At 45.5% G+C, this 26,496-nt stretch overlaps 1 protein-coding gene across 2 annotated transcripts in view; it reads left to right on the plus strand.

Moving 5' to 3' along the window:
- The window catches only part of dgkg (diacylglycerol kinase, gamma), a 70,427-nt gene that overhangs the window by 22,437 nt on the left and 21,494 nt on the right, over window positions 1-26,496 (plus strand). For both annotated transcript variants that reach the window (XR_013811661.1, XM_079731372.1), the window contains exons 11-20: window positions 1,293-1,381; window positions 2,011-2,127; window positions 2,582-2,680; window positions 3,275-3,385; window positions 3,522-3,595; window positions 5,134-5,208; window positions 7,686-7,771; window positions 7,898-7,987; window positions 10,765-10,925; window positions 24,548-24,612. Coding sequence is in view for 1 of the 2 variants with exons in the window: in XM_079731372.1 (XP_079587498.1) it covers window positions 1,293-1,381; window positions 2,011-2,127; window positions 2,582-2,680; window positions 3,275-3,385; window positions 3,522-3,595; window positions 5,134-5,208; window positions 7,686-7,771; window positions 7,898-7,987; window positions 10,765-10,925; window positions 24,548-24,612 (967 nt within the window). In the remaining variant the exon portion in view is untranslated. The remainder of the gene's footprint in view (window positions 1-1,292; window positions 1,382-2,010; window positions 2,128-2,581; window positions 2,681-3,274; window positions 3,386-3,521; window positions 3,596-5,133; window positions 5,209-7,685; window positions 7,772-7,897; window positions 7,988-10,764; window positions 10,926-24,547; window positions 24,613-26,496) is intronic.

Raw genomic sequence — 26,496 nt, forward strand, 5'->3', positions numbered from 1 at the left:
CTCCTCCTCCTTCTCCTCCTCTTCTGCCACCTACACCGTCTCCCCTCCTCCGCCTCCTCCTCCTCCTCCGTCTCCTCCTGCTCCTCTTCCTCCTCCACCGTCTCCCCTCCTTCTCCTCCTCCTTCTCCTCCTCTTCTGCCACCAACACCGTCTCCCCTCCTCCTCCTCCTCCTCTTCCTCCTCCTCCTCTTCATCCTCCTCCTCCTCCGTCTCCTCCTGCTCCTCTTCCTCCTCCACCGTCTCCCCTCCTTCTCCTCCTCTGTCTCCCCCTCCTCTTCTTCTTCTTCCTCGTTTTCTGCCTCCTCCACCGTCTCCCCTCCTCCTCCTCACCCTTTTCCTCTTCATTCTATATTTTTTTATGCCTTCTCTGTATACGTTTGTCTGTGTGTGCGAATATGTGTTTGTGTGTGTGTGTGTGTGGGTCGGTGTGTGTGTCGGTGTGTGTGTGGAGGTTCAAAATGTATTTGCTTTTCTAATGGCACAAAAGCTTTGGGTTAAGTGGACCAATGTGATTTGTTATGTAAAATCACACATAATAGCTGAGCTTTTCTGAGAGAACAGTACCAGTGCACTTCCCTTGATATGAACTTAATCTAGTGCAGTGTTAGTCAGGAAATATTCATCACGAAAAGCTTAAAAGGTGCTGTAGATTAAGGCTTATATCTAAGAGCTATTATTTGAGTGTAAGTGGTTGGAAATTGCATAGCCATCAGTCAGCTATTACGGAGTGAAATCATCTGTGAGAATATCCGTTCTGGTAGACTGCGCCTGCCTTTGTGCAGGCCAAATTAGGTCTTATACTGTTCCTGGGTAATTTCTGGCCTATCAGGGCATCTCTACCCTGATTGGGTTCGGGAATCCATCTTGCCTGTGAATCACAGGAGGCGTTTTTTGGGTTGTTTATTTTCTAAATCTTGCTCTCTTCTGCTATTTTCTGCTCTCTCGCTCTTAACAACTCTCAAATATTACCTGCAGCAGCTTTAATCTTACGAGAGTAGAGAACATGACTATTGAAAGAAGATCAAATGAATTTGCACCAAGAGGCCACGAGACCCCTTTTGAAATCTACTTATAGATAATAACATGACGAGGAGGGCAGCCTGTTGGAAAAGAATGAACCTCAACAAGCAGACTATAGGGCAACAGTAATGGTTCTGCTAATCTAATGCTGTGTGCACATTCAATGCTGTGCTGACCTGTTCCTATTAGTCTGTTGTGTAAAATCGGTCCCAAATGGATGTTTCAGCTCTATTGATTCTTTGTTTTTTGCATCTCCCATGCCCCTTGTTTAGTATGCAAGTACACTGTTCACGAGCGCTGTGTGTCCAAAGATATCGCCGCCTGCATCAGCACATACGCCAAGTCCCGCAGACACACCAATGTGAGTATCTACACAAGCACGGTGTGCACACGTACAACTCATTATTACCTTGTATCTGCTGCTATCCAACGTTGCAAAAAGTTTGTTTGAGAGCTAACGAAGAATGAATATCCTAAAGCGGCAGGTCAATCTTAACCTATGGTCTGAACGGGGCCTTAATGCATGAACCCCTCATGTTTCACTCACTGTGAGATGTAGATGTAGTGGTAATAAGTAGAGGTTACACAGACAGGCCTGTGGAGCTGAGGTCTTTATTGGCTCTGGGCCCAGATTATTGGAGCAATGAGCCCAGTTTACGTACCTTATGACCTACTTAACAGCCTCTGTGTTATAGTCGATTGGATTTGGCCCTCTCCATAATGCTCTCTGGGGCATGTATGCTTTGCTATCCCCAGCTCAGAGGAGTGCTGCCACATAGCATCCTGGTCTGTCTTGGTTGAGAAGGAAGGAGCCTGATGATTTAAGACGGGCCTGCTTTTCCGTAGCTTTTGTTTGAAGCATTGCATTTATTTGTGTGACTCACTGCTAATGTAACGTTGCATTCCATCTTTCTTTCTTTCTATGTTTTGCTCTTTTTTTGTATTCTACTTCATATGTTTGTTTGTGCCTCTCCCCCACCCCTCCCCCAGGCTATGCAGCACGTGTGGATGGAAGGCAACTCTCCCACCAAGTGCGATCGCTGTCACAGAAGCATCAAGTGTTACCAGGGCTTAACGGGGCTGCACTGCGTGTGGTGTCAGATCACTGTGAGTGGTTACACACACACGGCGGTGCTCATTCACGCAAGCACACGCACACAACACACACACACACACACACACACACACACACACACACACACACACACACACACACACACACACACACACACACACACACACAAACACACAAACGCGCACTGAGAAAGACAAACAAATTCTTCATATCAAATTTGTATGATCCCAAAGAGATTCAAATTGGAGGGGCAGTCTTAAGTTGCTTTTGTTGTTGTTGATATTTTACCTGCTTAAAATTAAGGCAGAAAACATTTTTAACATGACATTTGAGTTGCCTTACAAATCCACTAGATGTCACTATACCCCTTACTTTGTATTGGCGTAACTGCTAACAGAGCATTTTGCGTTGAACTAGATTAACAGTATTCTTACAGATGGATGCCATTGACGTATCCACTACGTGTGTCTCTTTTCCCCTGACTAGCTCCATAATAAGTGCGCATCCCATGTGAAGACGGAGTGTGATGGCGGGGCCGTGAGGGACCACACTCTGCTGCCCTCATACATCTGCCCCGTCGTCTTGGTGAGAGACGTTCAGTGGTTTCCTTTAGTGTTTTAGGATAGCATTAAACGGCATGTTATTCTTTAATGTTATCATGGCAAATAAGAGAATAGTCTAGAATCTATCACAAAACCTTATTTTGTCAACTTTTAAAGGAATACTGTTCCTCTGTAAGGTCTCAAAGACATCCTCAGAGGTCCTTCCCTGTCTATCCCTTTTCGTACCTGAGAATACCTTCCATATCCATCCATTCCTAACCATACATGTACAGTACAAACCTACCCAGCCCTGACCCTCCCTGTCAATACCTACCCACCCCTGACCCTCCCTGTCCATAACTACCCACCCCTGACTCTCCCTGTCCATACCTACCCACCCCTGACTCTCCCTGTCCATACCTGCCCAGCCCTGACCCTCCCTGTCAATACCTACCCACCCCTGACTCTCCCTGTCCATACCTACCCACCCCTGACCCTCCCTGTCCATACCTACCCACCCCTGACCCTCCCTGTCCATACCTACCCAGCCCTGACCCTCCCTGTCCATACCTACCCACCCCTGTCCATACCTGTCCATACCATGCTCACATATTCCTCTGTTGCCGACCGTCCACAGGACCGCCATTCCGCGGTGAAGCGCGGCGAGGGCGAGTCCCCACCCGGCGGCAGCCCGGACGACGCCAACCACACCTTCAAGTTCAACCCCGGGGATGGCCAGGCTCTCCAGGTCAGCAGCACCCGGTCCACCGTCCGGTCTGGCACAAACCAAACCAGCCATCCGTCCCTTTGATTCCACGTCATCTCACCGGCCATATCTCGGGTTCTCACGGGTTTGACCAATGTGTTTGTCGTTTTGGGTTCAGATCAGCCCTCTCCCGGGCACCCACCCTCTCCTCGTACTGGTCAACCCCAAGAGCGGAGGCAGGCAGGGCGAGCGGTAAGTCAAGGCCTCCCACAGCAGCTTAGGTTTGGGTCTCACCACTCCCCACTTAACCATTGGCACCATTTGGACGCGGTTTCTAGGTGCGCTCCGAGCGAGCCCGATGGGGCAAGGAGTACCGTTCCATTCACAAGGTCTGGCGAGCCAGGTGAACGTCCTCCTCGTTCAGATACACCCCCTTGTTCACCATAGGATTAAACCATTCAGCCCAGGCCCGATGTGCCATTAGCAGCAACATTCTTCTAAATGCCACCACTACGTGAGGCAGAGAAAGAAGTGGGAGATTGTAATGATAGTCCGAGGCGGCTCAGCTGTTCCCCGCTGTTTCCCTGAATGCTGTTATTACGCATTACTGCTATTTAAGCTGTAAATGATTGTGTGCAGTGTTCCCCGGCCTCTGCTCCGAGCAGAAAACCGGGAAAAAGACTGTGCCTTGTCTGACACGTCACCATAGCAACGAACTGCTAAACACTATTATAAAGGGAAATTATCCTCTATTAATAGACAAAAAAGGGATATTTTTTAACTTTGCCAGCCCCATACGGGAGTATTTTCTCTGTCTATCCACGTTTGACGCCAATTAAGCTAATTGGCTGAAGCAAGCTTTGGTCACTGCCATCTGTTTTTTCTCTCCTCTGCTGAATGCTATTAGGTGTTTTGAAAGCTGTAAAAAATGTCCACCCTTACCACCTTCTCTTTGTTTTCACCATTTCTGCCAATCTTTCACCCACCTTTGCGCACCATTCTTCATGGAGTAACAGCTACTGAGCAAGACTCCATCTTTAGTGCAGGGTACCTCCCTCCAACTGCTCACTTTAACTCACTTTAGCCATGATGCAAGTCTCTATTTGTTGCAATTCGTATTTTTTTTCAGAATTTTCTGCAATGATAATTACATAAGTACCCTTACAAATATATATGTTGAGTATTTGTTTGTTCATAGTAATATTCCCAATATCATTTACATTTAAATGCTATACAGCCTGTAGCGCATGGTATGATAGGAAATTAATATTAGCTTTCTGAGGGTTGTTTGGTGTTTGTGTGTCCTCTGTGATTTTCATCCGCCGCTGTACAATTTTCACGGCCTTAAGTCAACAAAAGAAAATAGAATTATTTTTGAAATGCATGAATACATGCTCAAATCTTGTGCAAAGGTCCATTGTGGTGGCTCAAATAGGCATTTTAAACAACAACAAGGTTGCAGGACAGAGATTCTTTCATGCCCGCAGTTTGTGGGTGTCAAATAAGCATAGCTACAAGATGTCACAGAATCCTCTGGAATAACTTTGCAAGCAAACGTCACCATTCTTAAAAGAAACAAAAAACTTAAAAGGTATAACACAATTTAAGTTGAATTACAAATCGACACGGTCAAATACCGGTAGTCCTCCTTGACCTAATACTGAAGCTTTCCAATCCTTATACTCGCATCAATCCTGACATGTAAGCTGTTCTGCTGTCTCTACAGCTGAGTGTGTACTTTGATAATCCTAAAATATCCCTCCTTCCTTCCTCCCTTCGTCCTACTCTAGGGTGCTTAGGAAACTCCGGTACCTTCTGAACCCCAGACAGGTGTATAGTCTGGACCGAGAGGGGCCCACTGTGGGGTAGGTCCGACCAATAGTAACCCTCAATCCAATGTTCATATTTGTATTGCATTTAGTGGGTACTTTTTGCTGTGTACTATAGCAACAATTCAATTTCCTTGAGGGAGTCATCCCAAAAGGATCAATAAAGCCAAGTCTAAGTCTAAGTCTAACACACAACTACTCTCAGGTGTATAGCAAGGAGATAGATTAAAAAATAGTGACGTAGAAAATAATTGTTTATTTCGTTTAGTTTTTTTCCCTTTGGTACATTTCGATCACAAGTTAATCATAAATTCATGGTACAAATTATTTATAATATTACTACTTGATTATGGAATAGATTGGTAGCACAGCTGGAATTCGGTTTTAAAGATCACCATGTATTCTCATAGTTGTTTTGCTTTGCTTTACACACACAAGCGCACTCACACACACACACACACACACACACACACACACACACACACACACACACACACACACACACACACACACACACACACACACACACACACACACACACACACACGCACACACACACACATTCCCTTGGTAATATGCATTGGTGAGTGCGGAGGACATGCTGTACCTCGAGATAAACGTTATGCAGTGGAGGGTTTGGTTCATTGGAATAGATATGCAACACCGCACAATAGCCTTGACTCTTTCACCTTATATTCTCTCTCTCTCTCTCTCTCTCTCTCTCTCTCCCTCTCTCTCGGCCGTCACGACTCGCTCTGCTTCCTCCCTCTAGAGGATATTGTGGGGAAGAGAGAGAGAGAGAGAGAGACGCAGAGAGGCACAGGGGCCTTTAGGGGGCTGTGCAGTGTCTATATGTATTTGCTATTAGCAATGTCAACAACAATATTGTGAACAGAATATAGGATCGTGTAGAGAGAGACATAATTGTATAGTTATCTATGACTAATAGTTATAAAGAGAATGAATGAGGGAGAGAAGGAAAAAATAGGCATGTAGTCTACACACAGGCAGCCATGTACAATGCACACATACACAGACGAAAAACCAAAGACCCACCCTGATATGCACTGTCTCTACAGATCTACACCCACACTCACAAAAAACCAAAGACTCTGACGCTAACGAGAGGTCTGCCGCCTTATCTCCAGGCCGACTCGCCAGGTCTGGACCCCAGTGTTCCCTAGCAACGGCCTCCGTGTGGGCTAACCTGCAGCTATTTGTCTAGTGAGTTAAAGTATCCGGCTGTCATTGCCCTCATTAGAGGCTGTTTGGCTTGTTCCCAGGCACCTGGCCTGGCTCCCCTCTCCCCCACACCCACCGCTGATACTCTCCTTCCATGCACAAGGCAGAGCAGCCAACAGCTCTTTTGTGGCTGATAAATAGTTATTTTTCAAGCGCTAGTGTATAGGATACACGCCGGGTGACACGTGCTGGGGCCGGGCTATGTACAAGTACATTCAGGCACCTCACAGTAGCCAGGAGAGGGGGAACTGCTTGCCCAGCACCTCTCTGTGTCCAGTGCATATTTGAGGGGGGAGTTCTTGCAGCTGATCCCCAGAGATGGTTTACTAGCCATCCGTAAGGACTTGGCCTGTAAAACACAGAGCACAACACACGATCAGGCAATCATCCACAGATCTTGGTTCAGTGAATCTGTATACCGGTCCCATTCCAATCACATCTGAGGTGCCGGTCGACCTGTATCAGAGGATATGTGTTTTAATGTCTGTGTGTGTATGTGTGTGTGTAGGGGAGGGTTAATGTGTTGCTCCATGGCTAGGGGGAGAGGTTAAGGGGGCTTGTCTCAGCAGACGTCTCATGTGTGAGAAAAAGTAATACCTGAAGTAATTTAGACCAATATACTCGAAGCACTTACTTATTTATACATTCTTGGGCGAAACCTCCAGCAAGAGGCCGAAGTGTTTCTTATCTGTTTCCGGTAGGCCTATATCGATTAGGTACCCTCGGTATCGGAAAGACACTGAAGTCAAGCCAACGTTCGCGAGAACCTGTCTTTCATCTGTTTTTTATTTACAACCCACCAAACTCCCGACAGTAAAGGGCCCCCATAGATGAAGGCTTCTGGTGACGCCTGTCTCAACACAAACTAGAGAGGCCTTTGACGTAGACACCTTCTTTATGGCCTTAGAGACACACACACACACACACAAACACACACACAAACACACACACACACGTCTCCGCTCTCTCACTCTCTCTCTCTCTCTCTCTCTCTCTATCTATCTATCTCTCTCTCTCCCTCTCTCTCACTCCCTCTCTCGCCCTCTTTCGATCACCCACACACACACACAACCTCCTGCTCATTAAGTGAACACAGCAGGGGATTTGTCAAATAACAAAACCCTTCACAAGATTCACTGTATATGTTTACTGATAGTATTTCCAAACTATGGTTGAAATAGCATTCTTATGGCAAATAGGAGAAGATGCAGAAGATGCTATATAGGTGATAAGGAGGACCCTCTTAACAGCATATTTACCTTTCTGCTTAGGCTCAACTTCTTCCATGACGTCCCTGACTTCAGGGTGCTGGCCTGTGGAGGGGATGGCACTGTGGGCTGGATCTTGGACTGCATAGGTAACCCATATCCTCTTCCATCATACCACGAACCATTACATTTAATTGCATGTAAAAGCTAACCCACTGAACACCACCATTTTCCGTCCAATCAAATCACCAAATATCTTGTTTCTATGCTTGCAGACAAGGCCAACTTTGCCAGGTATCCCCCGGTGGCCATTCTGCCCCTGGGCACGGGGAACGACCTTGCCCGATGCCTCCGCTGGGGGGGAGGTGAGACCTCAGTGGTGTGTGTGTGTGTGTGTGTGTGTGTGTGTGTGTGTGTGTGTGTGTGTGTGTGTGTGTGTGTGTGTGTGTGTGTGTGTGTGTGTGTGTGTGTGTGTGTGTGTGTGTGTGTTTCCATCTTGGAAGCTGCAAAGCAGCCCATGTGCTTGGTATAGTTACTAATTGGAATGAGTAATGTTTAGACGGTATGACTACTGTCTGATGGTTTCTGCTTTAATGGAGTGGGGAGGGCTGCGCATGATATGTAGCCAGAAGCCAGTCTCTATGTTGCCTGAGGATCTCAATAATGGGCAATAACCCCTCGCTCAATGTCAGTAAAACTAAAAGGATGATGGTGGAATACATGATTCAGCAGGGTACGAAACACCTTTCCATCCACATCGGTGATGCTGAGGTTGAAAGGGTCAGCAGCTTCAAGCTCCTCCAAGTATGGACTTCTTTGGCCCCAACAAGCCGACACTGTGCTCAAGCAAGCTCGCCAGCGGCTTTAATGACCTCACTAACCTTCCAAAAGTCTACAGGGGCACCTTTCAAGAGCCTGCTTTCGACTGTATTATGGTCGGGTACGGGATCCGTTCAGACCACAGCGGCTAGTCGCTACAGAGTGGTGGTGGAAGCGGCCGAGCACAGCACTGGCAAAGGACTCCCGGCCGTTCTGGATATTCTTCAACAGAATCATGAAGGACCACAGGCACCCAGCACTGAACAGAAGCCTGTTCCCCTTGCTAGGGTCTACGGCAGGCAATACAGGAGCACAGCTGTATGTACTACGAGACATCAGGAACGTTTATACAACCAGGCCATCAGGCTCCTCCGCTTATTAACTGAAATATTCCATTTCGCATACAAAGCAATGACTGGCTAAATTGTTCCGGAGATGATAGATACCTAATAGCAATATAAAGTTCTGCAAACACTTGTCACTTTTACTGATAGACAAAAAAATCCTCATTGGAATATAATAACAAGTTGTTATATCTCATTCTATTATTTATTTATTTTCATCATAATTTATACTGCACTGACTTGTGCTGTATTGCTACTAGTGCTCTTACTGCTGAGTGATCTGTTGTCCTAGTACAACACATTTCATTGTACCGTTCACCCTGTGTTAAAATACATATTAAAACGAATTAAACCGCTAACTGAAGGCTACACCAGTTCTTAAAGAAAGACGAGTGTGAGCTGGGTTCTCTGAAGCCATATAGGATGATGGACAAATAAAACCGACCCGACCCATGGGAAAGCTCTGCTCTCACACACTCCGAGTCTCACACCGGAAACCAAGAGCTGTGTGCATGTCTGAGTGTGTTGTCGGATAGTTGTTTAAACAAATCCATGTTTGTCTATGTAATTTGAAATGGTTATGTAGGCGCAGTGCGTAGGCACTGCGGTTTTACAAGTCTAACAAATTGTATTTTCTATATATAACCTGTATACAAGCTTGGGGAACAAATTATGTGTGTGTTTGTCTGTGTTTGTGTTCTCACATACACCCACATGATTGTATGTTTACAAGATTGTTTGTGTGAAACTGTAAACATTATCAAGAATGGGGAAACAAACATGTAAGAAACATTCTTATCAGCGTAAACCGTGACACCTTCTGGCTAGGGTCAGAATCCATCCTTTCTCAAAGCGATGTGCACAACACTTATTTTAATGTACATGACTATGTTCAAAAGCTGCTAAACTATCTTGTCTTTGTGACATCTCTACCGGTCAAGGGTCAAATGGACATGTTTGTCAATGATCTTGTTGTCTAGTCTATTTGTTGGCCAGTTAAAAAGACACCATGATTGAGTTAGTTCTTTACTCTCCTAGTTTGTGGTCCCTGCAGGAACATAGTTGAAAAAGAGTTTGGTACGTATGTACCTCGATTAATACTTTACTGTGTTCAATTTGACCAACATATTGAAAACAAATGACCCAAGGCCTGACAAGAAGCCCAATGGAAATTGTTAAACCATCTAAAGTCTTTTATTCATCCTATGCACAGTATAACACAGGGTTCTTCTGAACAGTGAAGTTCCTTTTGTCATGGCAAGCAACAAATACAAAGAAGCCAATACTGGAGGTGCTTAGACAACCACTGTCCATGCCATGAAGCTATGTGAGGAATGTCTGTAAAGGACAAAAACAGAGACCACTAGCAAAACCAGCTAGACTGTCTCATGCACTTTATCTCTCTTTTTTTGCGGGTGCACGCAGGCAGACAACCCATAATACCTGGCTCTCCCAGCGTGACAGCACTCATTAGCGGCTCGTTCCCCTGCAGCATCGTTATGACATGCTCTCACCTCTGATCTCGAGTTAGCGCCGTAGCTATTAGCGTCTGCGGGAGACCGCCCCCCTGCCGGGCCGGGCCAGAGCTCGTCTCCTCCTCTAGCCCCGGTAGGGCTGCTGAGCATCGGGGAAGGCCCGGACCCATCACAATTCTGCTTCTGTCTCTGCCTGTCAGTGTCTGTTGGACCCTACTGCTAAACTGCTGGTGTGAGGCTTCTTGTTTATAATTGACTGAGCATCTCAGTCTTAATATAAGTAACAATAATTCTCACAATAATAATACCAGCACGAAGCGTCTCAGAAATACACCGGGGGTTGGAAAACAGCAAATGCCAGTACCATACAGAATGGTTTTCTAAATGTATTCGAACAGATACTATAAATATGAACAATATCTATACATTACTTTTCAAATTGAAACAGTACTCTACTGTGCTCTACCGTACTGTACTCTACTAACCCCAGTGCGCCTCCTGCAGGCTACGAGGGGGGCAGCATGCTGAAGCCCCTGCGGGACATCGAGCACAGCATCGAGTTGATGCTGGACCGCTGGAACATCGACATCATCGCCGAAGACAAGGAGGAGAAGGGCGACCCAGTCCCCTACAGCATCGTCAACAACTACTTCTCCATAGGAGTGGTAAGTAAGGAACGCCTCACAGGCATCCTAGGCCAGACATGCCACCCGCAGTGCCCTTTCCATGCTCGCAAAGTCAGTGTTTTCACCGAGGCCACTTGAAAACAACCAGCGTGATGTACGGCACGGTATAAACCAAACTAACACAACCGTTCACAACATCAAATAAAACCACAGACCGGCCATAGAAAAAAAAACACAGTCGATGAAAGACATTCCATGCTCAGAATCTCAAGCTGATTGAAACGCCGGAGAGATGAACAGGTTTACAGACGTCTTTAGAGGTGTCCATTGAAGGAGCAGACCTGACATGAAAGGGCAGACTTTTCCACAGCTTAATGGCTTTACAACCCAAACAAACTGAACTGAGGTGATCTCCCAGTGAGTACACCTCCTTAAAAACGTTAAGAAGTAGGCTTTAACTCTGTGAAAAGTACGGAGTGAGGACATTGCAGTTTGATCAGGTAACAGCTAAATGCCTGGCAAATGGCGCCTATGAGGGATGTGTTCTAATCTAAATGGCCTGTGTAATGAGCTACATCAATTTCTGTTAGGTCTCCCCTGCATCACTCTGACGTACACCGACGTCAACCGGTTGAATTAATTAATTCTGGTGCTCGTAAATACCCAATTGTATTTTAAATTTGTATTTCTTGTTGCCATGAACGAGGTGACAAAAAGTTGTATCAATATATACAGCTTTTATGAGTATGAGAGGCAACAATCTTGCAAATGGAAATAAATCTGGTCAATATAATTTATATAAAACCTAAAAACATAAAAAGTTCATGAAACCTCTCTGTGATTCAGCCAGCAAATCTCAGAAACACATTTCCTTTCTGAAATTAGCTCTTCAATTGAGTATTTCCTCCATGGTTTGCAATTATACAGGGAAATAAGCAAGCAATATTTTGATTAATGACAGAGAGCTCTATCTGCGTGAAAGGGGCATGAAAGGGAGCGTTAAAAATCCAAAGCTCTGCTTTGTTTGGTTTATCCATGTTTGGTTTAAGGGTGATTAAAATAACACACTCTTATATCTATACACAATTCAAGAAAAAAAAGTGTAATATTAAATCTCGCTGGAAAGGAGCTTTTTAAGTATGTGCATTCACTGTGTATCTTTCCAAACGTGCTACTTTATGACTACATCAACATGGTTTGCAGTGTGTGTCGATGGATTAGCTTATCACCTGCAGTGAATTCCCCCCACATGGAGCCGTGAAGGAAGCAGTTACCATGAGAATACCTAGGCCCACCAGGGCACATACTGTTTGCAGTGTCATCACTGGAATGGTTTATCTTTCTCTGGGCCGTTTTAATGACTGTTTCCTCTTTAATGGGGAGAAGAAAGGCTCACACTACCGGCTTCGGCTCTAGTTGCTTAGCAACTCTTTATCTCGCTGTATCCCGTCGGGAGCATGTCAGTATGAATCCACGTTATTGTTTGTTTTTTGGTAAGCCGAACAGTCCCGATGGATGAGCTATTAATTTGATTTGGACTTTAGATAGTATCTTACGTTTTCATTGTAAATGAACATTTTTATCACCCTACAGTTATGGATTTAACATCACACAAATCCTTCCAAATATGACAAGTCAATCCATTGACTTCTTGGTTGATCATGTTATGTATGGGCTACTGGCCTCAATCCTGCTATAAATAGGTCAGCTAGCACTACCAGCTTAGCGTCAAAATCCCAAAATAGTAATGCAATTCCAAAAAGTAATGGAAGGATTGTAGGATGAACATGCAGCAACAAACACCACTTGTTGTCACTGGGATCAAATGTTGAAATAACACAACACACAAGAAGGTGAGGAGTAAACACTAAAACACAAAAACATGGGGGCGGTTTTGGCACTGAGGAGATACACAAAAGAGAGGTTATGTAAGCACAGGGCCCTCTGCTGCGTTCACTGTGCATATGTGTCTGTATTGTGTGCGTTGTGTGTGTGTGTGTGTGTGTGTGTGTGTGTGTGTGTGTGCGATGTGTGTTTCTGGAAAAAAATGCAAATGTAGCCATAACAGTGAAGAGAGCTTGCTTTTCTCTCCGTAGCCCTATCAGGATGCGCGTTGCTTCATGTGTTCACTATTAGCGTTTGTTGCTATCGGTTAATCGTTGCTGCATGGTCAAGTACCTTATATCTTGTACCGATTACCTAGCAGACAACATCCCAACTGCCCCAGGGAAGGAATGCTCGCAGGTGGCATGCTCTGGTGAGGCCCGAGGGGACAAGGTCCTCTCCGTGGCCTCTGTATCTGTACCGACATGCTACTCCACAGTGTTGGCATATTGATTCAATATAAACCCCCCATTTGGAATACCTCTGACAAAAAGAGTGTTTAAGCCTTTAAGAGCGTTACCGTGTGTTCACACCAAAAGCAAATACATACAAAGTCAATGCAAAGACGAGATTAGATGGAAATTTTTCGCAAATTCGTCATTCGCTCAAGTTGAAATATTTGATTCTTTCCCACGAATTTCACTTGATGCTGAATTCCTTGCACAAGGAAAGTTTGCGGTTTGCGTGAGCGACCTCACCTGAGTAACTGTTCCTCACACAAAAAGGAAAGCAAATATTTTCCCTGCGTGTTTATGTGAGTTTGTTCGCGCAAGAACACAAGTTTGATCATGCAAACTTCAAAACACTGCCGCCACTGAATGAACCACCATTGCGAGTCTTTACTTGTCATGGAAGTACCAGAGATGTCTGAGAACCCAACACCGTACGTTATGGGTTCATAATATGATCGGAGGCGCACACAGCTTTTGGCCCTGATATTATATTTTTTATTGTATTATAATGATTATTATAGAGCTCCGGGAGTCTGCAAACGGCAACATAACTTTCTCCTCCATGTTGGACCTCAGGGAGGGAACGCTGATAGGCTGTCACGACAACGCATCAAGCAAAATTCGCGGATAACTTCAAATTCATCTCTATTGGTGTCTTTGCAGTGACTTTGTATGGATATGCGCCCCGCCTTCATTTTTGGTGTGAACGCACCTTAACTCAAGAAAAATATTCCTTTCGCTTTTGGTGAACCACTGACAAACCCAGGAGAACTTTGACGGCCATGTAGGCTGCAGCTGCTGTACGCCTTTGTTCAGGAGGGTTCGGTAGACCTTGCTCAAGGAAACAGACGGACGCCTTTAACGCCTTACGGAGGGGTCGGATGGTCGAATGACAGGCACCACCTCCTGACCTGATATGAAACTCCATGTCATGGCGGCGGCACATACAGGCATTGTGTGTGCCATGACAGCACATGCGAGGTGTCGGCTCGTGTGTCTTGCGATAGCGCTCCGCTCTGACATGGAACAGATCCATGTTCTCTCCTTCAGTAGCAACGGCGACAGATGGCCGCGTTGCTGGGCACGCACGACACCTGGGCAAAACCGTCCGGCTGACTCACACACATAGTGATGTAACCTTAAGCAGGAGTGCGAATGCAGTACGACATGACCATATAGGGTCAGCGTTTCCCGCTGTAACTGCGCAGTCATTCGCTACACATGGCTGCGTTGCCATGGCGTTTCTGAAGAACTGGCAAGGCCATTTTTTGTGAGAGCCTTTGCCCGTCATCTTTTTGCTTAATCTCAAGGAATTGAGAGGACGATACAGACCACAGTGTGACACTGGCCTATGATGTGGTCTCACAATTGACAGTACATATGTTTTTTTGTGTAGTAGGAAGTTATTGATAAGCAGGAGATGGTAGCTTATGCCTCTGACGTCCGGGTCTACGAAGGAACTTTTCCATTCTGCTTGCCTCAATAGATTCACTGCGGGCTGATATTTTTCTTCTCCCCCAGCACACATCTGCTACTTTGGCCACCTCACTTATGCCCACCCGACATATACACCTTTCCTGGTCAACGGCACACTACCTTAATGTTCCTCAAGAACAGTCAAATAAAAACAATAAACAAATACTGATCAAGCAAATATGCACTTTATTATCCTTTTTTTATCCTTCAATGCCGAGAAGACTGACTATCTTTGGTGTATGAAGTATTAAATACAATAAACAATGTAAAAACTAATTAATATTTGACTGTATTTTCAGTAAATGCCATATAAAAAAAAATTAAGCAAAAAATTACTTCACATGGATATTATTATTAGATTGTTCTGACCTCTGATGACCCCAAGGCAGAGGTTATTTCATAGGGTGGCTGCTCCTGACCCCTAGCCTGGAAAGAATGCAGTGAGAGAAATGTGAGGACAGGAAATCACACCACGTCAGCACCATTAAATGTGGGTCCTCAGGTTGCAAACAGGAAGCTGATCCACCTGCAGCATGCACAGAAATATATGGTTGAGCATTGAGCGACTGAGTGTGTGTGTGTGTGTGTGTGCGTGTGTGTGTGTGTGTGTGTTTCTCTGTACATGTATGTGTTTGTGTGTGTCTTTCTCTGTACATGTTGTGCTGTGTGTATGTGTGTGTGTATGTTTCTCTGTGCGTGTGTGTGTGTATGTGTTTATCTATGCATGGGTGTGTGTGTGTATGTGTTTCTCTGTGCATGTGTGTGTGTGTGTGTGTGGGTGGGTTTGTTTGTGTGTGCATGGTTGTGTGTGTGTGTGTGTGTGTGTGTTTCTCTGTGCATGTGTGTGTGTGTGTGTTTCTCTGTGCATGTGGGTGTGTGTGTGTGTGTGTTTCTCTGTGCATGTGGGTGTGTGTGTGTGTGTGTTTCTCTGTGCATGTGTTGGGTCCTGGTTGAGCGTGGCTGTGTTTAGTTGTATGTATGTGAGCTCCTATGTGTGTGGAAGCCAACCCCTCACTGGTCGTGAAGGAGATCAGGGTTCAGGAACATAATGATGTGCGTTGGTCAGAGCAGTAGAGGATAAATGCACGGCAACACATGTTCTCTGTTTAGACTCTGTTTATCACAACACCAACCGCTCTTTCTTATGACCTAAAGCACATTCATATCAGCTGATAGAAGGTTGAAACTCACCTGTATCGCCATCATGGAAGTCATTCGACCAATATTAATAAAGTTTTTTTGAATAGACTCAAAAGAAGAAAAGACTCAAAAAAATTGTACCATCAACAATTCTTGGTGTCAGATTTCGATTGGTGATTCATATATTCACTGGCGACATTGTATCCACTTGTCTTTCAAATAATTGTCAGATTGTATTTTTGTCGGATGTGACTGAGTGACCAACACACAGACACACTTACACCAAACATATTTCTCATTGAAAAAGTTGTTTCCTGGAACGCTATGCAGGTGTAATAAGAGCAGATCTCTGGTCGTTCTGCAAATAGTTTGTCACACTCATGCAGAAGGAGGAAGGTGCTGTGGGACCACATCCTGGCAACTCTGATACTGAAGCACCGCTGCTGCGGTGGGGCTTTCTCACACACCACGTCTCTGGAGAAAATTTGTGTGTGTGTGTGGGTTTGAGAGTGTGTGCGAGTGTATGCTTGTGTGTGTGATTGTGTGTGTGCATGTGTATGCGTGTTAAGGTCCCAAAGTGTGTGTGTGTGTGTGTGCAAGAGCCTGTGTGTGTGTGAGTGGGTGTGCATGTCTGTGTGCGCATGAGTGCGTGTTTGTGTGTGTCTGTTTGTGTGCGTGTGTGTGTGCATGCATATGCTGGTGAGCGTGCACGTGTGCATCAGTTGGGAGAAGGAGTAGTGCTGGCCGTGACTGAAGGTCAGGGGAAGTATCAGTGACAGGAAGTGAGGCGCTGCCAGCCTCAGACCAGGTTACCACGGTAATGAATGGCCGTGCTGAGTGACACCTGGCCGGTCTTAAAGACGAGCACGAAAACAGCGTTCAGAGCAAACTTCCAGTGGTACCCAGGCAGGTGCAAATGCGCACACACACACACACACACACACTTATGGATGCTCCAATCCAAATAACAAGAGACATACGTGTGTAAAACACACAAGATAGACGCATACAATCACACACATACACACACACACACACACACTTATGGATGCTCCAATCCAAATAACAAGAGACGTACGTGTGTAAAACACACAAGATAGACGCATACAATCACACACATACACACACACACACACGCCACACACACATCTATGCAATCTCCAATCAAAATAACAGACTTTCGTGTGCAAAACACAAGACATAGACGCCTACAATCTCACACACACACACGCAGAGACACACACATACTCCAAGACACGCTCCCATGAAAAAGAGACATAAGCGCGTCCTTGAAGGAGAGCAGCATCACATCTCGATGATTCATCCATCCATTGCAGAGAGCCACATGCTCATCCTGTCACGTGCACTTCGATACACGCTCACACTTTGGCTGTGATGAGGACTCCTTTGAGTCATACCATCGCAGCCGCTCTCGCCAGCTCCTCCAGTACCGACTGTTCTGACAAGCCTCCAGATGGAGCCGCAGCCATCGCTAATGGTCCAATATCAGCGAAAAGTTTAGCGATTCTGTGAATATTGCGATTCTTTCAATATTTAAATGCCATGCAAAGAGTCTGTTTGTGAGATTTTGCCTTTTGTGTGGTTTTTACGCGGAAAATCGAATCTAGAAAACAAACGTAAAAAATAAGAAAAAGGTATTGTGGAAGGAAAGAACGGCGGCACTCTTTGATTATTCCCCATTCCTCTTCAGTGTGACTATTGGTGTGTTTGAGTACAACTGCTGTTGCAGTCTTAATGAGCCCATTAAACAGTGGTTCGTTACTGTACCCACTCAGCCTTGTGAGTGTCAAAGAGGGAGCAATCGAGACGGATAAGGGGGCATCATTTTCTGGATATTGTTTTTTATCTTATTGGTTGTTACTCGATCTGTATTCCGCTAATCTTCCTGCCGACCTAGGCGCCTCATACATCCGCTTGCCCCTGCCCGCAGTATGCAATATACTACAAATGCCGAGATCAAGATGTCCCTTATCACACAGATAACTCTGGGCCATGACAAATGTCACAGATAATCACAATATGATTTTGTAGTAGGACAGAGGGGACATTGGTTTGTGGCTGCAGGGGGAATGAAGTGGGGAATGAAGAGAGGGAGAACAGATGATTGAGCAGATTGGGGATATTTGGAAAGCGTTATGTCCCTTGTGTGCCATTACTCTTGTCCAGCTTCGTATCTCATGCTGGGCCCACTGTGTGTTTAGGTGTCAACACACATCAGGCCCAACATCATTCTCTCTCATGCACACATACTGTGTGACAAATTGGGACCTGTGGAAGATACCTCTGTGTGTGTGTGTGTGTGTGTGTGTGTGTGTGTGTGTGTGTGTGTGTGTGTGTGTGTGTGTGTGTGTGTGTGTGTGTGTGTGTGTGTGTGTGTGTGTGTGTGTGTGTGTGTTCAAATGTGTTGTTTTTTTTGGATTACGGGAGGAATACGTGAAAAAGCCAATTGTATGAATGCCTACATAACAGCTGCGCTTTTGGTCACAGTAGGTTGACAAGGAGGGGGCCTCTTCCACCATTGCCTCAGCCATTAGCGCAACCTGATACATAGAATACATCAGTGTAGTATGAAGCTTGAGAGCACTCCATCATACCAGACCCAATCATATGGCTTTGTCTTCCCTTCGCCAATATAGCCAAGAGATGCAGCTGCCTCGCTTTTTTGTTCTGTCTTGGGCAGCAGAAGAACAGTGATCTGAGGAGCGTTGGGAGGCAGCTGGGATATCCACAGATCACACACACCAGAATCATCCACCATCGGATGGTGATGTTTTTTTTATCAACACACATGTCGCGTGCATTAATTTCAGCCTCTCTGCCCTCGGATATCATCTACGTCTGAAGGAGTGCTGAGGACAGTTGGATAACTCCCATGTATCCAGGTCACCCAGAGATGGGGAGGCAGTATCCTCCACAAAGCCAGGTCTGAGACCAGACAGATAGTTCTGGCCAGATGGAAGTAGTGGTCACAACAGCAGTTGGGACCATAGATGTAGAAGTCCTGACCAAGTAGGCTAATCATTCCAAGTAGTTTCCCCAATTGGTAGTTTGGTCATGTTTTCCTCTGGCTGATTGTTGTAAGCTGTATCTGACAAGATTTGATAGACTTCTGAGATTGGGCTAAAAAGGTTTTCATAAGTCCAGCGATCCAAGTCCAGATGTTGATGTGGACTGTGCAGCAGCATCATGTCCAGGTAATGGGGTCCAAGACTCTCCAGAACAAATGCTCCAGAGAAAACTAGAGGCAAGAGCACCGAGGCATATCCTGTAACCCAAATTAAATCGCCTTGTTTTAAAGCGATTAGGGGTGTGACTTTCCATCCATGATGCAAGTCCCAATATCAAAACTTATTTGGTCACAAGTTATGCTGAATAAAACTCATTTTAAACATGCCCATTCGTTAAATTCAACAATACATTCAATGGTGCCATTTTTTATTCTGGTTCATTAGTACCAATTAATTGGATGTCATTCATAAAAGGCATTCATTTTGTATACCTGTATAATAAAAAATAAACAGATTTCTTTGTAAAGGCATATATTTTTTAAATGCTATCATCCCAGGATGGATTCTGTTAAATGTGTTGGTCGGTGGTCGAAGATGGTGGTTTATATAATGGTGTGTAAATGTTATGTGTCTCAGAGCTCTAATCCTGACTGGCAGATGGTTTGCATGCTCTATCTGTCACGTCACATGCTCCCAATATGGTGTGCGGACAAGTTTAGCCTGGCTTTCATATAGGTAGTTAGTGTCACACAATCCCAGCATGCATCTGCCTGGGATCAAAACAATGCTGTCTTGGCAGCACCAATCTTTCAAAACTGTTTACGTTTTATGACAGCAGATAGCTGTTGCATCTGTGGATGTCAAAACAAGTGAGGGCGAATAAAAAATCAAATTGGATCCGTCCATGTAGATACCCCCTCTGAGAGATCCTGCCAACCACACACACGCACGCACACACACACGCACGCAGACACACAAAAATGCATAAGCCTATTGGTCTTTCTGGAAGGTGCTATGCAAAAAAAGATGATTGCAAGTGACACAGATAAACAACAGATCCCTATTAAAGGCCCCATAAGCACACATTCAAGTCTGTGTGTATGTGTGTAACATGGCATTGGAGGGAGCCAACAAGTATTGCTGCTAAGCACAATGTCCTGTGTGATTTTTGATTACCCACGTGGGTGTTGGTAATACCATCATTATTATAAGACAATATAGCAAGATAACAATTTACTAATCCTGTGAGGGAAATGCAGTTGTTGCAGTGCAAATACAAAAGAAAAGAAAATCAAGAATGAAGAAAATAAAGATACAATGCAAGATATACGCAAGGTACAAGATCTTCTAAATCAGAGTTTACAAATTGATTCCCAGGACCAACAATACCATGAATAATGATTTCAAACATAGGGCAAATTCCAAACATTCCAGCTTAGTTATTGCCCTCTTGAATAAAAATCAATTACATTCACATTTGCATGTAACCCCCGGCCTGTCCTCGAGTGTCAAGGTGTCCCTGAGCAAGACACCTAACCCTAACTGCTCTCGATGAGCTGGCTGTCGCCTTGCATGGTTGACTCTGCCATCGGTGTGTAAATGTGTGCATGAATGGTTGTAAGTCACTTAGTCTAAAAGCGTCTTCTAAATAACCAAAATGGAACTGTAGAGTGCTTGAGCTTTCTCAATGCGTTGCTTAAAAGCCCCCTTATTTCTTGTTATTTCAATTTTCTATTGTTTTTGAAATAACTAGGTCTTAGTTCTTTATTAGCTCTTTATTCTCTTTTCATTCAAATAATTGGCAATTCCTATTATTCAAATACAGCGCAGGGATATAGGAATAATAATATATATGTGTATATATATAAAAACCTGTACATAACCTGTCAGGGCATAACCTTGGTAAGTTGTCAGACAGGTTAAAGTTCAAATAGTTTAAACTTTGAGTGCAGCTGCAAGGTATATAGACAATCCTGGTACTGGGTTGGAACTCTATTCATGAAACGAATGGCCTGACCTCGGTCTGCTGTCTCAGGCCATTACAAGGGCTGTTTCCGTGCTCTAAATGATGTGTTAAAACCTGACATTCCTCCCTTGTTGTTCTTGTGGTAGCTTGGACCCAGGGCGGTAGGATCCCAGGCTCTCTAGATCCATTTAAAATAAATGAATGTTGTGTCCTTGGCTGAGGTACTTGGAGGTCATGTGATGAAACATGTCACGACTGGTCTTGTTCGGCCCCCTGGTTAAAACAAAGATGACATGTTGAGTTTACGCTAGCATTCCCTATCAGGAATCGGAGCTCTGCGCTTCTCGGGACTGAGCCATCGGACGCATAGCAGTCGGGGCCTGTTCAGGCCCTTCGGTTGATCATTACGGCAGCGTCAGGGGCCCTCGTTAGGGTGCTCAACGGCTCCAGCCGAGCCGAAGGGTTTAGCGGTCGTCATGGGAACCCAGGTACGCCACCGTGGAGTCCACAAGGACAGAGGCGGGGTGGACGTGACGTTTCCATGGCGTCGCCGGGACGGTACACGGCTTTCAGGGCTGACAGGAAAGGACACGTTGTCACTGGGGCCTGTCCGCCCGTGTTCGTTCAGCCCTCCGCTCCGCGCCGCTCTCAGGAACACCTGCACAAAGCGGGCAGGCAGCCAGGCAACCGGAGAGCCACAGCGACTGAACGGCTGCTTTTAGGCTGCTGAGACCCCCAGCCGTCACGGTGGCTCTCCCACCTCTCAGCTGGGAAATGTGCACATAATGGATGACGTGTCACGTCCTGTCTTCTTCTTGTGACCGTCCGCATCGTCTTGACGTCTCATTCAATTTTTGGGATATTTTCTGTTGTATAAGCACATTGCTGTTCTTAAGCAAATCATTTTATTATGTGTGGTTTAAAACTGATTTTGACCAAATACTAGTAAGTGTTAGAATAAGACAGAATAATGGTCTTTTCTTCTGTGTGCTGTGACTGCCCGTGATCTTGTTCCGGATGTAATTCAGGGAAGTGTTCATCATCGTTCAAGGCTCATTCAACCCTGCTACGATTTGAATAAGTTTTACTTTGTCGCTGTGAAGGCGATTAGTCACGACTGTGAAGGACCCTCCTGGACCCAGTCCCCTGCAGTCCTTCATACTCCAGACAATGGGAAGGACGACAACTGGGCAGCGCTTGGCTGCTGTGAACCAGGGCTCCACTGAGAGTGCTGTCGAGTTGCCATCAGCATCCCATCAAACTGCCGGTACAGTGCTCCTTGGTGGAAGCACTGACTCTGCATAGCTACCCCTCCCAAACCCCCCTACGCACTTATTGTATGTTGTACGTCCTTGCGCTAAATGTATGCACTTATTGTGCGTCGTACTTAGTTATAGTACTTAGTTGTGTAGCATCTTATCCTAGCTATCTTTGTTGTATACGGGGAATGGGTTTACCTAGCAATTGGCAGTGCTTTGCACTTGGCTCTTACTGTATCAACAGGGATTTATTGTTTCACCTTCTTCTGGCAAAAGTACTTATTGTAAGTCGCTTTGGATAAAAGCGTCGGCTAAATGCTCTTAATGGAAATGGAAATGGAATACACAAACCCGGGTCTTTGTCCATCAACAACAATCGATGCACCAAGAGTGATGTTCTCAATTTAAGTGAAAGAGTTGGTGCGAGCGTTCACCATGGAGACCTGATCCTTGGTGATTTTTTAGTTTGGGATTGTGGGGAACCTTTCTGCGTTTTGTCACATGCAAGACATTAGACGGAACGCTCACCAGACATGAAGCTCGAGGGGTGATTAAGGTTTCAGTAGGAGATGTTCAGACAAGCCGTGAGACCGATCTTCACCATCTTCAAATCCTTGACCACCTTGTAGTGTTGCACACCGGCCAAAGGTCTCCTGCCTCTTGTCTTGATAGGCCCCTCCTCTCCCTCCCTCTTTGACCAGCAGTGGTCCGGGAGACTGATTATATCACTGACCCAGCCAAGCAGAGGTGTGACATTTTGCACTCAGCCTCCCAACCAACCATCCACCATTCTACCGGACACTGCTCTGGATACTGCACACCTCCGGCCATGCGCTCCACATGTGTGTGCAAGTCACATCCCCGCTGGCATGTTAATGAAGTTTTGGATGGACGGAAAAGTACAGAAGAGGTCAGCAGCAGAGGAGAACTGGGTGGCATTTGGCCTGAACTTAGCTTGCACTTGCTGCGTGTGATCGATGCGTCTCTGCCGGGAAGACGGATCACTAGTCTACCCCCTGCGGGGCGCATCCAGCTTCGCAGAGAGTACTCTGGTCAGGCTCAGGCCAGCGGTCATCTCCTTAAGTGGGGGCGCTCTGAAAGAGTGCTTCTGCTCTGACTGATTACATCCACTCGGGCGTCTAAGTGCCTGCTGATCCACCTTGTTATGTACAGCCATATATCCAATGGGACAAGGACAGAGGTCAGCCCTCCGCTATAATACAATCCTAGTTGCAGATGTTATCTGCGTTTGTTTTGAGGGCTTTTATTTTGAAAGCAGGAAAAGCTTGATGTTGTTGAAATTAGCGATGATCCATTTAATCAAGTTCTTTATGGAAAAAGTTAGGTTAGGGAAAACGAATTGTGCTTGTGCGATCATACTGGGGGCAGTAGCGCCTCCACGCTGACCCCAACAGGCGTTTGAATAGGTGTCGCTGAATGAGGTCACAGCCAGGAGGCTGTGCCGGGTAACTGATGAGTTCCATCCATCTCTGCCCCGAGCCAGAGGTCAGAGGGTTGTACAAACACACACTCACACACACACACCCTGGGCCCGCTCTCCTGGCCTTTTGACTCAGCAGAGCTCTCATGTCAGCCGTTAGACACACTGAACTACTCACCTCAACGCTTCTTAAATTGTTGTTGTCAATAGAAGTGTTGTGTCCTGGGGGATACAGCTGCATTCTATGGATTAACATATATAATGTGTTTACTGTTCTTGGGAACACATGAACAGTGAGTGTTGTTGTTTCATTGTTTACCTCTGTAGTCGTTATAGTTGGTGCTTGGAGTTACCTTCTAGTTATCCATCTGTATTCTGAGACAATTTCAGAAATGGAATTATATGCAGCTTTTAAAATACAGTTCTCTGTTAAAGAACAAATAATTGCAGCTTTGTTTTGCTTAATTTTCTGGGGATACTGGGATGTGAGTGTAGGGTCGGTGATGCTAGTTGCACCAGTGCTACAAACATCAATTACTGAAACCATTACTGATACCGACATGATCAGTGCTCCTCCGTTTCTTTTACAACTCTAACCTTTTGACCAAATATGAACACTTACGCGAGACGTTATCGCTGTCCCGTCTCACCAAAAGGCCGCTGACGTCACCGATGTGATTTGTGCACCTACTTTGTAGTTGCCGTTGATACACGACATCGGATGTTGTCGCTGAACAAACAACCAACAGTTATAGGGCCTAGCCCACCAGCCAATGAACATGGTCCTGCGTACTTCTGAGTCACTTCAGAAAGAGTGGATGCCTAGCAACAAGTGGATATTTGTTTCTCCTGTTTGATTTTTGTTGTTTGCAGGTGTAGTGCTCCTAGCCTCCGGCATAACACGCAGCCATGTTTGACCTCCCTGGCTCTGTGGTGGGGTTTAAGTGTCAGCCTGCGCTCCAGGCCAGACCTCCAGCTAATGTGTGCTCTTTCTTCTTTCTTTCTCCGACGCAGGATGCCTCCATCGCCCACCGCTTTCACCTGATGCGGGAAAAGCACCCAGAGAAGTTCAACAGCAGGTACAACGTTAAATACGTGGATGTACAATCCAACAACAAAAATGTCTGGGTGGGTCGTTGCTGGATTTCGAGTACAAAAGCCCCGTAGGAGACTTGAGCAGACTCAGGTTGTGATGGCTTGTGTTTTTTGTTTAAGCTGTTATCCTGGTTTGGTCCAAAATGTCCGTGGCTATAGATTAAGGGTCCACTTATTCTGAGGTGGAAACGCACAGATCACCCACTCAGCAATTGTCCCCTGAAATAAGCAACAATAGCTCATCAACTTAATCTTTTTTTAAGTTGCATTTGCAGACAACGTTCTAACGACCGTGCCTCAGACCATTGGTAAAAGATACATACTGCCTTTGTCGTACTGAGGATTGATGAATCAAAGGACTAAAGTAGATAATGACAATGATAAGAGATGGAGAATAGATTGAATATTAGTTGTCACACAACATAATGTTTAGTTATGTATTTGCTCAATGTCAATAGTTTCTTTTTTAGAAACCACAGCATTTTTTGGAGAGAGTGGGATCAGTTCAGGTAATGCTTGTAAATGGCATAATTGCTTGTAATGATGATAATATCGCACATTATGCAGTTCAAATGTTTTTTAGGCTCTTAATGTGTGCGTGTCCGCTCAGCTTACTGCAAAATGCGTTATTGTGATTGAGCCATTGAGTGTCAGCTTAAGAGTGAAGGGCTGCAAGACGATATAAGGTGAAATAAAAAGTTGTTGATTTGATGGAATGGCCCCACAGATTCAACTACTCAGCCCAAGACGCATCCAGAACAGACTCAGCAGACATTCAAAACAGGCGGTAGCTTCAGAGAGCACTCGATTGGTGTCGCGCAATCACCTAGTTAGGATGCATAACAACACAAACATATATCCACAGGCAGGAGAGAAAGACGAGGGCGCAAGAGGGCAGTTATCCAGGCCAAAAGTGACTAACAAGGGGCCAATCAAAAACACTGTGTGTTGGGGCGGGTCTGCTCTGAGGGTCAAACCCAGCATATTGAACCCAAATATTATTATTTCACATTTCTTTAATTAGAGGTGCTTTCTGACTCGCAACACTTTTTCATGTAAATCGTCTGCTTTTATATAACAGTAACTTTGTGGCGCTTTACAATAACTTCCTCACACCAAACCATTCATACACATTCAGCACGACAACCATGCCAGGCAAATAAGTGAGCGTGAGCAGTTAAGGTTAGGTGTTTTGCCTCGACACTTAGGCGCCGTCCACACAGAGCCGATTTCCTGGTGAAACCGCGTCTTGTGCGTTTCGGTCGACCGTCCAGACGGATCCGGCGGATCCAATGCCTGAAAACGCACTTTTCTGAAACCATGTCCCAGGGTGGTTTCAAATAAATCCGGACCCTTTCGTGTTAAGGTGCGTCCACACCAAAAGACACATTTGTCGCCCGTTCGCGTTGTCGCCCAAGTTTTATCGCGCGACAAATCGTAAACTGTCGCTGTGCAAGTTTTGCCAGGCGAATTTGCTGCGGTTCACCCCGGACTGCACTGCAGGGAACGGTTGGCTGGTTGAACGCTGATTGGCTGTTACGTTACATATGTCACTCAGTGGCCACGCTGTTGAACGCTGATTGGCTGTCATCATGTGAATGTCGCGGCAAAGTTGAAATATTTCAACTCGAGCAAATTTGGCACGCTACAAATCCTCATGAACATTGTAGGACGAAAGTGTGGCGCGACAAATCAAAACTTGTCGCCGGTTTTCTCTAGCGAATAATTCGCCCGATTCGCGTCTCTATGTTCACTTTGTATGGGATCGTGTCGCCCCTTCGCGTTTAGTGTGAACGCACCTTTAGGATTCGTGTGGACGCCTGAAACGCAAACGATGACGTCATCGCCCCCACCCTCAACCCTCTAAC

The sequence above is a fragment of the Pollachius pollachius genome (genome assembly GCF_949987615.1).
Source record: "Pollachius pollachius genome assembly, chromosome: 3".
Lineage (NCBI taxonomy): Eukaryota > Metazoa > Chordata > Actinopteri > Gadiformes > Gadidae > Pollachius > Pollachius pollachius.